Source organism: Acartia tonsa, chromosome 7 (genome assembly GCF_053477335.1).
Source record: "Acartia tonsa isolate MP-2025a chromosome 7, ASM5347733v1, whole genome shotgun sequence".
Classification (NCBI taxonomy): Eukaryota; Metazoa; Arthropoda; class Copepoda; order Calanoida; family Acartiidae; genus Acartia; species Acartia tonsa.
The window spans coordinates 41205725-41221249 of NC_137266.1; the positions used below are offsets into that span (position 1 = coordinate 41205725).

General features: G+C 32.8%; 1 protein-coding gene across 18 annotated transcripts in view; it reads left to right on the top strand.

Annotated features, from left to right (window-relative positions):
• The window catches only part of LOC145323761 (uncharacterized), a 180757-nt gene that overhangs the window by 156744 nt on the left and 8488 nt on the right, over nt 1-15525 (top strand). For 14 of the 18 annotated variants that reach the window (XM_080166269.1, XM_080166284.1, XM_080166285.1 and 11 more), the window contains 2 exons: nt 6015-6107; nt 10746-13313. In XM_080166269.1, coding sequence (XP_080022395.1) covers nt 6015-6107; nt 10746-13313 — 2661 coding nt within the window. Of the gene's footprint in view, nt 1-6014; nt 6108-7197; nt 7870-10745; nt 13314-15525 lie in introns of all 18 variants that reach the window. The other 4 variants (XM_080166277.1, XM_080166278.1, XM_080166276.1 and 1 more) reach the window with 4 other exon arrangements.

Sequence of the window (15525 nt, forward strand, 5' to 3'; positions counted from 1 at the left end):
CTATAAATCAAATGACCGTCGGACAGACGGACCAAGTAAATTATATACTGGATGCTCATAGGTACAGGGAAAATGCTCAGAAATTTTCAACAGTCTATCTTAAAAAACGGCTGAGTAATTCACGTATCCCCCATGCAGTTTCTTACAGACGGACTGACGGGCAGAAGGACAAACATTTCGAATTATAGAGTAGCTTTGCTAATAATAAGGCTTATTGCCTCATATTTTAATGTTTATTACATTTTATAACAACTAGCGGCTTCCCAAAACTCATTTTTAAAAGCGAAGCCTTTCTATAATTAGGGTCGGTCCGTCCGTCCGTACGTCCGTCCGTCCGAGATAGATAGCTTTTATTCGTTAATTTAGGCATGTTACAATTGTCCTATCGATTTCAAACTTTGCATGATGATTCCTGTAGTATTTAGGTACGATTTAGAAAGCGTAGCAACTCTATAATCATTACCAGAATGTCCGTATGTCCATTTTAAACATGTTCATTTTTCTACTTTTTTAACAACAATTTTTTATGTGATTTAATTATCCGTTTGATCTTATTTTTGGTATATTGATTCCTAGGACAACAAAAAACAATATTATAAGCAAAGCAACTCTATAGTCAAGTCCTAAAAATGTAAGTATGTCTATAAACATTATCCCGTATCAAGCAGTTTTTCAACAAATTTACTTACTATTTTGCTTCGACTCTTATACTTTTATATTCTGATTATTCAGTTTAGACACTATACAAGTGTTAATGTCCGTTTGTTCTACCGTTTCAGTGCTTCGCTTTTATGGATGTTGTCATCCTTGTTTTAAATTAAGATTTAAAATAAAATAAAAATTTAAAATTTTTGAGGGGGGGGGCGTTTATATATATTTATATATTTTAATAGTAAATACTTATTTAAAACAAACAAAAGAAAAAATGCCAATGTAAGGAAGCTCGTAATTAAATATACTCCATGGGAGAAATTTAGTTACATTATAGAAAACTAGCGGCTTCGCCCATAGCCTCTAGGGGCTGTGCCCCAAGAGGTATAATTACATCTTTTATTACTTGGAGATCCCCCACTCCACCACTATTTTAAATAATGTTTTTTTTAAATGGTGGGGGGATTTTTGTTTTTTTGGGGGGTTGGGGGTGTCCCACCCCCCAAGAAAATAGCCTAAAACCACCACAGGACCAGTAGGTATGTTCCATGAAGAATAGAATCCCATTGGTTCAGTGGTTACCGAGATCTTAAGGGACAGACGGACAGATATCATTCTACTTTGTATTATAGATAATTATTTTCGCTTTATATTTTTAAGGTTTAATTTAAAATGATGTAATTTTTACTATATCAAGAACTAGCGGCTTTGCCCCTTGAGGTGTGGGGGGGGGGGTTAGGTTCTAAGGCGCCAACCACCCCTCCCACACACACATTTTTATTTGATGATTTCTTTTGGCTTTGTATTTATATGAAATAAGTTGTGAAAGACAATAGGTAGAATAAAATCAATGTTTTGATAGACAGTTAAGCAAAAAAACAAGGATGACAACATCCATAAAAGCAAAGATCTAAAATCAGAAGGAGGGACAAACGAATATTAACTATTATAGATTGTCAGAACTTAAAGTCTAAAGGAAATTGCACATAAATTTGTTGCAAAATTGCGTAGATATAGGATACGGTAAAAGGACTATCAGTGACCTCTAATTATAGAAAAGCTTCGCTCTTAAAAGTTATTTGATTTCTAAGTTAAGCAATATTTGTTTTATATCCTGATAAATAGGAATTCTATAAGATAATCTGAAAACATTATGTTCAAATACTAACCTAATTACATTAACAAAAAATAATGTATCTGATTATGGTTCTTGAAGCAAATATAAACTATAAATATGAAAGGTGATGATTTGAAAAACTGATATGGAATATACTTTGAATAATTCTATTGAAGATGTCAGTGATGAGGAAAATCTAGACATCAACCTGTCCAATATTCCAGAAATTCAGCCATCAACAAAGATTGTTACCCAGCGCAAGAGCAGGTTCAAGGGATTCTTCCAGAGTCAGAAAACAATTGTTTTTGACTCAGAAAGCTCAATGGATCGTCCTGAGTCTGACAGTTCTGAATTTGACAAAATGGATACTACACGCAGCAACAGTGATAGAAATGATGATGATTCCTCTCTTGAAAGGGCAAGTTCTGTTCGTCAGGGGATTCCTAGGATTGTTGAGGATTTAGTGCCTCCTAAAGGCTCAACTGAAGGTGATGATTCCATGTGTGATGATACAACAGAATCTGATGTAAGGATCAACAAGTCGGATCACAGCAAAATTATGAAAGAACATGACAACCCTGGCATCAATACAGAAATGAAGGCAAGTGGATCATTGGTAAACATATCCCATGGTTTAGTTGACATAAAGCAGAATCACCTGGTGGCTGAAAATGATACTAGTGATGAGGATATTTCAGAGCTAGCTTCTGAACAACCATCTCCAATGCCAAGAAAACAACGCCTCAGGATATCTTTAAGAAATCTGTCAGATTCTGATGATGATGCAAAATCAAACATAACAGATATTTCTTCATTGAGTCTTGGTACCAAGCCAAAAGCAAAGAGACAAGATACAAAGTTTCAGCCAACGAAAAAAGAGGATGAATCAGAGATAGCTACTGATGAATCTGACCTTGAAGTTACTGACATGGACTACTATAAGATACGCCATCAGAATGATACAGTGCCTTATGTGCCAAGCACTGTAACTTTCAATGAAATTGTACATGAGGACAGCCAAAAGTTTGACAATGCTTCAGTTGAATCTGATAATGACACGGAAGAATCTGACATTGAAGTTACAGAAATGGATTATTATAGAATAAGGCATGCTCAGGACCAACAGCAAGCAAGTAGAAGCAATGTTGAATTCTCACTTTCTTGGTCACCAATCAAGAATGTGTGTGAATCCTCCCCATTCAGAAGAAACAGCCTTGTCAATAATATTAGGTCATTTAATTCTGTAAATGTGCCAAAATACCAGTCCAGGGATATACCTGATGGATATAACTACAGCAATGATGGAGATGATACAGATGGGGAGGATGTTCCCTGTCAGGAGGATGATTTCATGTCAATGGAGGAATTTCTAGCTGCCCACCAAACTAACTTCGACTTGGAGAAAGGCAAGGGGGAGTCTAAGATCAAGATTCGTCAAGACTCCATTCTTCAATTTGAAGAAGATAATGAGGGTGATGAGGATGAGGATACTGAAAGTCTTCGTGAAAGCCTGCACTCAACAGACAATGAGATGGAAGAGGATGTGTCTGAAGCCACTGACATATCTGAGGTTCAAACATCTGTTGCTGAAAATCACTCTTCATCAGGATTTGGTGAAATTGTTCTGATGGAGCATGATGATCTAGAAGGTACAATTGCTGTGTACAGTCCAAGAAAATCTGTCTCATATGAAAATATTGGAAAGCTGTCATTCAAACCTGAAATCCGAGATATTACTGATGACAATCTTGACTTAGATATTTCAGAAATTGTGACAGAACAGATTGAAACTGATTCAGATCCTGACATTGATGATTTTAATGATACAGATGAAGAACCTATCTCAGGCATGGAAATTCAGATTCCAGTATCAGAAATCAAGTTTCCAGAGTTTGCCCTGCCAAAAGCTCAGCGTAAAATGCTTCATATATCAACCTCAATTGATGGAGATGTCTGCACCACTGAGAAAGAACTTCCTGACAAAGATGACCGCAAAGGCAGTAAGAAAAACAACAATGAAAAAGAAGTTGATACAGAAGATGAAATTATGCACTTGGAAAACTTTGTCATGAGTCCCCTTGAGGAAAAAACTGTCAACTTTCCTGAATATTATAATCATGTTGGCAAGTCTAAGGTGACCAAGAAGGAAAAGACAAAAATGAATCGAAGAAGAAAAGTTGTTGCCAAGAAAATTGCTGACTATGATGATGAACCAGAAACTGAAGAACTTTAGAAAAATCCTGATTACCTCTTTATTTGCATTTCTACAAGAATAAGTTTTATATCTCCAATCCTTTACAACACATTCATATAATTTTTAAAATCATTCTAATTTTTACACCCAACTTCTGTTCTGTTACTGATTACTACATCTGGCTCTTTATGTTCCTATGACCATTTTTTATAAGGTTTGAATACTTGAATTACATTAGTTAGAAAAAAAGGATTTTTATGACACATTATTATACTTAGTAAAATTCATGCACAAAAATATAGATAATATACCAATCTTCTTTAAAAGGAATGCATTTAGCTAGTTGTTTTTGTCTTTATATGAATTTGACATTCGAAGAGATACTTTTTAGAAGTGCAGCTACTTAATAATTAGAATATGTAAGTTTGCTCTAAAACTGAAATTTTCATGTTTTTTGGATGGATTTTTAGTTAACAGTTAGTACATTTCTTTAAATTTATTGTCTTGAAATTTTATACAAGGAATATTAATTATCACATCGTATTATAGACAGCTTTCCACGGATGTTAAAATGAAATATTCAAAATATTCAAACCAGTTTTGTTCGCCTCTCGGGACCGAAGGCCTTTGCGAACAAAACTGTTTTGAATGTCATTATTTTTATTTTAATAATTGTGGAAAGCTGTCTGTAATATGATGCGATACATGATTTTTCATTATGACTGAGAATCTGATCTAATCCAGTGGATATCAATTGGTTTTGAAGCCATACTGAAAAATTATTTTCAATAAGTAAAATCAGAAATAACAAGTTCACTTATATTGATTTTTTTAAAATCTGAATACATAAATACATAAAATAACCGAAAAATATTTTATATCGATTGAAAATTACATTATATTAGTTTTTTGGTAATTAACTTACTGATTGTAAGCAATTAACTTCTTCGTGTATTAAAATCTTGCTAAATATATAGTGATTTAAATTTTGTCTACAGACGGTCATTCTTAATGACCCTAAAGTGTTTATTGCAATGGTTTCTGTCAATGAAAACACTAAATTATGCACAATTTTTAATCTTTTTGTGGAGATATGGGTAATATCCTCTTAGAATTTTTTTTCAATTTTGAAAATTTGAGTACCCACCCCTCCCCCCCCCCCCCCCCGACATAACTATGAACTCTGGCCGCAGCGCTCGGCTCCCTAGCCTGCCTAGAGGATAACGGCGAGATATGTAAACCTAAATATTCAAGTTAATATTAGTCAAATTCACCTGACTTCACTTTACTTAATTTGCAACAAAATTTTTTATTCATTCAAATCATTTAGAACCTAAAAAAAATTATTGAATCTATTGGGAATATTGAATTATTCTGCTATACAATACTTCCAGTTATTTTTTATTTTTTCACGAGTACATAATAGTAAAATGTAGTAGTGTTGATTATTAGAAATATTGAATGGAGAAAAACCGCAATCAAAACAGCGGAGTTTATATTTTTTTGTTGTAAAAAAATCAGCTTTTTTGCACTATAAATATGCATTTGATATTATAATAAAATATAAAAACCTAAATATTACATTTTATGGTTTTAAAAAGTAAAATAGAAAGTTATTTAGCTTTTTTTAAACATAATAATTTTTTTACCTATTAAATATATTTTTTCTACTAATACAACCATCCCCCCCCCCCCCCATTATTTACTTTTTTCTTAGAATAACCTCACAACATACATTGATAACTTACAATATTAAAAAGATACATATCAGGGTTTTTGCCTTTGTTGGTTTTACCAATATAAAGATAGCTTAACTAACTTTTAAATACTGTAATAAATGATTTTTATGTTTTATAAAATAAACAATTAATAAACATACAAATGTCCGACTAATTTGTTGAGCTTCGCTTTTATGGATGTTGTCACCCTTGATTAAACTAAAAATCAATTATTACAGTTAACTTTCAATGTTGTTTTTAAGGCTAAGAATTTAACCCCAAATTGCTTGATTTGTGTGTTTTGCTTTACTAATAGCTTAAAATATTTATTAAGGCTTGAAAGATACCCTGACTCAACCTAGTGAACAAGGACAACAGGAACAACAAGAGGCGGAGCTTACCAGTCAAAATATAGTTCAATCTGAAGGTAAATTTTAGAACTGCAGATTATATATCAAGACATCAATAAGTATTCTGTTAAAGATATATAAAAAAAAATCTTTATTTAACTAAAACAGATTATTTGTTGATGTCTTTTATATATTTTTAATCCTGAAATAATTTTAAAATTTCAATAAAGTTTTCAGCATTTAAAATCACTACATAAATATTATAATTTATCCAAAATTAAAAGTAGATTTTAATGTTAAAAACTTTAATTAGTAAATAGCTTTTATGTACTCAAACACTTCAATTATATCTTCCTTAAATGAAAATGATTACAATATAAGCTATTTAACTAATAAAAAATGCTTAAAATTGCTTAGAAAAAAATGAATCATCTTATTGCCTTATCTATCCTATCTTTCTTTGTTCTGTTGTTGATATTGAAATAATGTTATATTGGTGATGGGAAGGTGGAGGGTGGGTGTAGGGGGAGGTGAAGGGAAGGTGTAGGCTTAGTAAAAGTAGTGTTATTATTCGTTGTATTGTCTACTGGTGAATTTGTTAAACAAAAAAATTAATGTTGTTTTAGGTAGCTTTGCTATTCTTTAATTTACTGACTATTCTGTTTAATAAAATATTTGATAGACTTCCTTAAATTAAACTTCCTAATCTTTGCTTAATCTAAACCTAAAGTAATAATGAAGAATTTATTATTTTCCTCAAAAGTTAACAATGAGAATTGGAGAGCATTTGTGGATAATGCGGAAAATTTATCCATCAAAAATATTTTTCAAATTGCCTTCATTAAAATTGTTTTGAAATTGTTTGAAAAACAGGCGGATTTGTATTTTAAAATACAATTAGTAGAAAATAACAGGGAACAACTTTTTAAAAAGTCGTTTTGAATATTATTTTTTAAATATTTGTATAAATAATTGATTTTCAGTTGACCTCTTTACTACTTAGTATTTTGGAATACTTTTCTACTGTTTCTATTGGTTGCTGGGTGCTTTTACATTTAAGTATTAAGTTTTTTTCTCATAAAATAATGCATATTTATTTGTGCTTTCTTATACATGCATAACCCCATTTTTTATTGGTGTCTTTAATATCAAATTTTAAATATTTAGAGCTATCTAAACATACAAATTCTTCTGGTTTTCTGCGCCGTTCCAAGCTTGGACTAAGTTTATCAGCACCAACTGCTATTATAACTTCAACTGTGGTTGGGGCATCATCATCAGCTGTTGTTGACTCCTCTGGAGCTATTCCCAATACTAAATGTATTGATACATTTATCAAAGTAACTGCTCCAGAGTCTGTTGGTCCTGCAGTTGATCTGGAAATAACAGAAACGACGATTTCTTCCTCAATTCACAAGAACAAGAACGAAAAGTACATTACTGAGCAGAGCCACAAAATTGAGGCAAGAATAAAAAGGCGCGAAGAAAATATCAATAGACGCTTTGATCGTTTGATATCTGCAACATCTGATGGTATTAATGATCCAAAATATGATGGGACTAAAACAACATCTGCTGAAGTTGAAAAATCTGTTACTGATGAGGACCAATTTAATGTGATGTCCTCACAGCTTTTAACTGCTGAAGATGAGGAAACAGCTTGCCACAGCTTTGAAAATGTTCTAGCAGATAATTTTACTGAAGACCAGTCAGAAGAATGGATAAGCAATGAATCTTTGGTTGGTGATTCTACACAACAACAGCCTAAACTTGCAGATGGTAGTTTTGAAACTAAATCAACTACTTCGCCAACAGCTTTACCTTGTAAGCCAGACAGAGGTGACTTGCAAATCACTGTAGGGGTTCTTATTTATGTAGCTTCAATTTCACTTTGTTAAATCTTTATTGTCTCATTTTTATATGTCACTTACACCAATAAACTGAAAATATATATTACATATTATCTAAAATAATATTAATTAGAGCACATTATCTATTGTTAGGTAAAAAAACAGCTTTTCAGTCGAAAAAAAGCTGTTTTTACTAAAAATAATTTTGCTAATTGCACAGATTATTTGTAGCTTGGATAATCTCAATGTTACTTCAATCTTAAATGTAAAAGCACCCTATACTTAGTTTAATATTGCACTGAATAGTAAACCAATGATAGAGTTTATTAACAAAAGACCACTTTTGGGTTGATGTTCTTTTGTTCTGTTCTAAAATATTTATAATATTGAAATGCTTGTTATATCATACAAAAACAGTTTAGAGGAAAACAACATAATTTAAATTTGTTAAAGATTTCTCCCCTGATGACAGAAAAGAAAAGCTTTCATCCATCACAAAAGCCACACCATCAACTGTAGCTCCATTGATTGCTCCAATGTTGATAGAATCTTCACCACAAGACTTACCAAAATCTCCAATGACACCTACTTTAAGTAAAGCACAAAGAAAACCTTCTAGAGAGCACTCTAAAACCAGAAAAGTGTTGAGCAGGGAACCCAGCAATTTATCAGACAGAAGCTGTGGGTTGATAAGCAGAGAATCAAGTTTTGTTTATGACACAACTGTTGAAGCATTTAGCACACATGGAGCTTACATTGATGATGAAGATGATGAAGTTTTTTATTCAAAAGAGCCAGAACCTTTAGATGAAGAAGATGAGCCACATGGCATTTCAATCATAGGCAAGCTTGTACTCTCACCAAATCAAGAGAAAGGTGGACTGGATGTTAATGAGGAAGTTATTACTTCATCTAGTCCAGCAAAGGTTGATAGACTATTTTTAACTGATTATGCACAGGGTAGCTTTGAAGAAGGATCTCCTTTACAACATAAGCATAGCGAGGGTGTTAAAATTCCAAGCAGCAATGGTAGGAAAGTTTCATCTGGCTCAGGTGAAGAGAAGATATCCACCACTCCTGAAGCTGAAAAATACTTTCTTAAAAGAGAAAAGTCTTTCATGGAAAAGGTAGCAAGGGGACAAATGGAGACTTTGGCAGTAGAAATATCAGACGTTTGTTCTATTGAAAAGTCTGCTTCAGGATCTGAATTATCTGTCCTACCTGTCACAGCGTCAATTAAAGCTTCTGAGATAGAAATAACGCATCTTAATTCAGATTATGTTGACAATCAGCTTACAGTTAAACCTGCTGATGGACGTTCTTCATATGAAGCTCTTTATTCTGTGTGTAGTGAATTTGATGATATTGAGGCAGAGACTGAAAGATATCAGACTGTACCCCATATGCTTAGTGAACTTGGTGATGATAGCAGTAGAGACCTGATTAGTAAAGTTATACCTGAACATGTGTCAAGTGCAGAAGGGCTTGAATGCATGTCTACAACAGAACAAGAGTTCATTGCAGATGATGGTAGTGTGCATAGATTCAGCGGGGTCACAATGAGAACAAGTCAACATTGTAATAGTCAACAATACTCTGATCAGTTTCATGGTCCTGTCCGGTGGTCAGCACCCCCAGGTAGTCTAGAGCCACCGCCTTTGTGTCCACCTGAAGAATTTATCATACATCTATCTAATGTAGCTGAGCTTGGGATGAGCGGGGATGGAGTACTAGTTGAAGGAGGACATCTTTCTGTCTCAGGGGAACAGCATTGGCAACATCTAAGAATTCTGCCCCAATCTGATGAACTGACTATTCAACAAGTTCCTGAGTTTGATCAAGATCAGTTAAGACTAACTCCCAAGAATAATGAAGAGGATGTATGATATTTTTTAGGTTAGAAATGAAGTGTTACTGATATTTATCCTTTTTTTGTAATACCCCTTTTCCCAGACTAATTTCTAAAATCTAACCACTTCTTTTTATATTAATTCCCATTTTCTTACTAACATTGTGCTTTCAAAGAATATTTCAATACATATTCTTATTTTTATTGTGATTTTACTTAACATACTATGTTTGTTATTGATGTTATTTGAATAAATAAAGTTTTTTTAGTGTTTTACTAACAACAGATATTTATTTTAGACATAGATATTAATAATTATCTTAACAATAATTAAAAATTATTGATTGATTGAGTTATTGTTGTTTGATTGATTATTGTTAGTTGTTTTGAAAAAAAATATAATTTTTACTTATTAGAATCATCACTTTTTAATGGTTCATATATTTAGACTTTAAAAATATTTAAACTTGAGTATTTATTACTAATACATAAGTCTAGATTCATGAATCCTATGTTATTTAACCTAACTAATCATAACACACAATTAACTGCAATAGAAGCATTAATAATATTAGTTTCAGAAAATTTTAAGTTTCACCTGCTTATTAGATTTTAAATTTGCTTTCAAAAACTATCTGCACACTAATTTTAAGAATTTACTTTTTAAAAAGATATCTAGTTTGAATAGGTAATATTTAGAATAATTGCACATAATCTAAAATCTTTGCAATTAAATCAGGGAGGGAGATGACATAGGAAAATAAAATATTATTTTCTCAATTCTTCCTCATTATGTTTCTAATATCAAAATTGGAATTTTATACCATAATAATAAATGGGCAAATAAATTTATCTTCATTTGTCATGTCCCTGTATACCTGAAAAGTAAGTTTTATTTATGTATTTTACAACACTGCAATAATCAATAAAAAAATTACAAAAACTAATAATATTAATGCTCCTTGTGCATTGTACCTTTGGTAGTTAAGTGTGTGTATTTGTAATTGTGTATTTAGGAACTTACTCACCACCGCCCTCTCCCTCTTCTCCATGTTCCTCCTCCCGCCAATCATCTCCCCCACCACCACCACCTCCAGCAGCTGATGAATTGACAACTTCAACAACTACATCACAAGATGAAGAGTTTGCAGCAGCTGTATCAAAGCAGCTATCTGTTACATGTTCACACTCATCAATTTCAAGTGGCTCTTCTGAACAGCAACAAAAGCAAGAACAGCAATCTGAAGAGGAGAGTGAGGAAGATAATGGTATTGAAATTGTTGACAAAGTTGAAGTCAATGCTTTTAAAACAGCTGATGTTGATAGTAAAAATGATGGTAAGGAGGGTGAGAGTGATGTATCAGTTTTGGATAATAACTCTGGTGATAGATTTGACACATTAGTCACAACTTCTTCCTTTCAATCTATTGAGCAATCTTCTCTAATTTCATCTTCCTCTACTGTAGCTAATACAAATACTACTAGTTCTATTGAAGCAACTTCAGCTATGATGACTGCAGCAACAACTACTATGCATAAAGATATTGATGATGCAAGTCCAACAGAGGGTCTTGCTGCCCCTGATTCAAAAGACTCTCTTGAAGTAAATTTAACATCTGTTTGTGAGGATCTCTCTGACAATATGTCCGGCAAAGATGAGAGTCTTGAAGACATTAAGTGCAAGGCATCTTCTCTACCACAAGAAGGAGATGAAGACTCTCATTCTGAAGATTATTTTGATGATAAGCAAGAATATGATCAAAAAGAGCAAGAAGGTAAAAATTTTAATGATCAACAGCAGCATTCAACTGACAGTAGCTTTGAAATGGTTGAGACTACAAATACTGTTGAAGAGGTTCACTTTGCTACAACTGGTGGTGAAGAGGAAGAATGTGATTCAGATCTTCCACCACCACCAGCTTCCAATTTTGAATCAGACAACAATAAAAAACAAGATGTCTCTAGCAAAGATGTTAGCTCTAGTTCTGATGAAGAAGGACCTGTTGAGAAAGTTATTGCTCCACTGGTTAGACAACAACAGCTACCAGAAGACTTCAGATCTGTGCATTTGGCTGCACCTCATCTTGATGAATTGCCTGTCCAAGATTCTTTTGACTCTGTTGCTAGCCAATATTCAAGTGAGAATGTTCGTGGAGCCTCTGAGTTTAGCCATAGCTCTAGCTCTGATGAAGAGGGGCCTGAGGAGGAGGTTGAAACAGGATCTGACAGAGATGTCCATCCAAGAGATTATGTTCCACCAATGGAATCCACAGCTACAGCATTACCTATAAGTGCTCTTGTCAAAGACTCATTTGATTCCAGTTCTGATAACAACCAGCCAGCAATCAAATCCCCTGAGGCTTCTCCAGAAACTTCTGTGTCAACAAGACAAGAAGTAACTGAGGTTAAAAAGCAGATGACAGCTGGTGAAGTAAGCTCCTCTGAAGAAGAGTGCATTGATTCCGCTAATTTACCACCCCCAGTTGGATTACCACCACCACCCCCCTCACTAGCAGCTACCTCAGCTGTTTCTGTTGATGAATCTGATGACTCTCCATTGCCTGCAAAGAGATTAGGTGGAGAAATTCTAAAGCCTTTGCCCAAGAAAGCATCTAGCACTGAGTCAAAGTCTGGACAAAGTAGCAGTGCTTCCTCAGACACTGAGGAAGAGGAAGGTGGTAAACCAGGTGCTGGAGGAGCTGCAAGCTCATCTGATTATGATTCATCTTCAGCACCTAAGTTCAAGCCAAGAAGTGGAAAACGACCTGATTCATTTGTATCAGATACTTCATCTGATTATGATTCTCTGTCTAACTTGGAGTCAAGAAGACCACAATCCTTTGTTCTGGATGATGAGTATGAAGTGATTACTGAAGAAGAAACTGGTGGTGAAGTCACCACAGCAACCAGCAGCAAAGAAGTTGAACACCAAAAGAAGAAAAATATTGATGATGATGTTAGCGATGCTTCCTCTGAGTCCAGTGAGTCTGGACCAGATGTGCAAGCAGGCAGACAAATCCCAGCAATTACTACCACCAAACCAACAAATGAACATGCTGATGGTGAGATTGATAATGATGCAGTTCCTTCCAGTAATCATTTAGTAGATAGCATACTCCCTTCATCCCCTGCAATGGATGTGACCTCTAACACTGAAGAGCAAGATGAGCAAGATTTGCCCGATGCATCTGCTGTTGATCTTGCTAGTGTAGCCCCATTATCCCCTTCCCCATCCTTGCATGCAACTCCTCCTCCTAATCTAACCAATAATGACTCAATTTTAACCCCTACAACCACCACATGTAGTGTAGATATAGCACACCAGTCCTCTGTAATCCATTCTAATACTTTGGAAGAGATTGACCCTTTAGCCCCTGACTACAGTCATTCTTCTCCCCTAACACGTAGCTCTGATTCAGCAGCTTCCACAAGCTCTCCAGCTGCTACAGGAGAAGCTGTCACTACATCTGCCTCAGTGGCTGTTGTTGACAGCTCTATTACTTCCTCCCTTTGTTCAACCTCCTCTTCTAGTAGCCAACATCAAAAAGGGACTGATATTTTGAGTAGTTCAGCCCATACCCAAGGTAGACTAGAATACAATCTTGTTTAAAACATACAGGACATGATTTTTTTCATCTTTGCTTTCAATTCCTTAGCCATTGCTTTATCTATATGCAAGCTTATATTTAAATTATCACACCAAGACCTTCTTTTCAAAATTTTATTTACTTATTGAACTGTTTTAGAAAAGGGTTGAATAAGTTGCACAGTTTTTTTCATAACAATAACTTTATTAAACTTTATTATTGATTTCAGAAATAATTATCTTAATAAAAAAGTATTAAAATATTTTTCTCATTTTCAACTAATATAGCATACATTTTGAAAAGATTTATCTTAATTATTTTGTTTAGGAATACATATATTCTTAAAAAACAACACACGGCTTACTTAGCATATTGCCTGAATTGTATAAAAGTAAAATTGATTACTGTAAGGTTCAAATTTGCATTTAAAGCACATACTGTTTTGTATTCTTATTTTGAATAACATTATTTTCCCTTTTTTGCTAAAATTTGTTATTCCATCACCAAAACTCAAGACTGAGACTTGAGAAAAATTTTTATTAGGTTTTTGTTTTGTTTTATCTATCTATTACAATAGTATTTTTATAGCATCCTTTATAGGAAGAGTAAAAGTGTCCTCGGCATTTTAAATTTTAATTTAAATTGTAAAGTAAACTGGGGAAGGGTTTAAATAATGTTTGTTTTATAAAAGATATTTCAAAATCCGCTTCTTTAAAGCTTCCCTAAAATATAATTAAAATTGGGTGGTTATTTATGTCTTTATCCTGTAAAACACAATGTTTTGGAAACGCCCTAAAAAGTTCATTTATTTCTTACTATAAGCAGGCTTTAGGAAGATCAGCTCAAAGAGGAGTTTGCAAGAACAAGAGCAAGTGATTCTAAATGTTATTTGGTCTATATACTAGGGTTATTTTTATTATTGTTATAGCATTTTTTAAAATAAGTTTTACCATGGTTTTACAAGAAAGAAACTTCAAAATGTTAGGCATTTTTTGACTAAATATCATCAAATGTTTTGTTGAGTTCAAAACGCTGTGACACAAAATTAACTTTTTCAATGATAAATGTTAAATTAGAAAAAAAAAATATTGTAACTTGTAATATTGTAAACATTTTTATAAGTGTACTTCCATAATTTACAGCATTTGATGTTTTGGCTTGTTATTTTATTTGAACCTTTGAACTCAACAAAACATATGATGATATTTCATCAAAAGATGCTTAACATATCAAAGTTTTATTCATAGAAAACCCTAACATAAACATAATCCGTTAAGTTGGTATAACTATGTCAAACATAACACTAGTATATTCACACAAAAAAATTAGATTCACTGCTATAAGGTGCTTAGAATCAATTGCTCTCGTTCGTGCTTAGTCCCCTTTAGATAGAAAATTTAGCAAAGATGGATAATTTCAGTATCTTATGTATATTTAAAATGAACTTCCTATTACCTGTTTGTAAGAAGCTATACCTTATTGGTAACTTTCTGTAATGTTTCTAAATGTAAAAATCCCGTGTTATACAGGATATTTAGTAATTTAGATAAGTTTATCCATTATTAGAGATTAGATTTTAAAGTTAGTAATAATTATATAAGAAAGATATTGTGTCTGTATGAAAAGCAAACAGCACTTTTTAGGAATACTTCTATAGGTCATAGGAATATGCCATAATCTTCTTTTTAGGGAATATTTGAATAGGTCATAAGAATACTTGGCTATATCATAATCCTCTAAAACTCTAAATCCTTTAAATCTTATTTCTTCTGTCTTTTAGTCATATTTAAAGTTTAATAATTATTTTGACTTATTGATATACTATATTAAAATTCTTTTTATTTTGACATATTTTCAATGTTTTAATTAACATTTTTCTTAATTATTAGAATACAAATAGCATAATACAGCACTTATATAATTTCTAAATTAATTTCATAAAATTATGGAACATAAATTGTTGCAAATATTGGATGGTTACCTGAGGACTATTGATGTTATTGTTTGTTGTTTTATTTTTTGAAATATTTCTATTGCATGATTCATAATTGGTTGTATGTTCATATTTAAATCTATTATCTTATTAAAGAAATGAAATTAATAATATTCTGCATGGTAAATTCTATTTGCATGTTAGATAGATGTTTTGTAATATTTCTTGTTCACAATCTGTATATATTTCATAATCTTACAAACAAAAATTATTCAA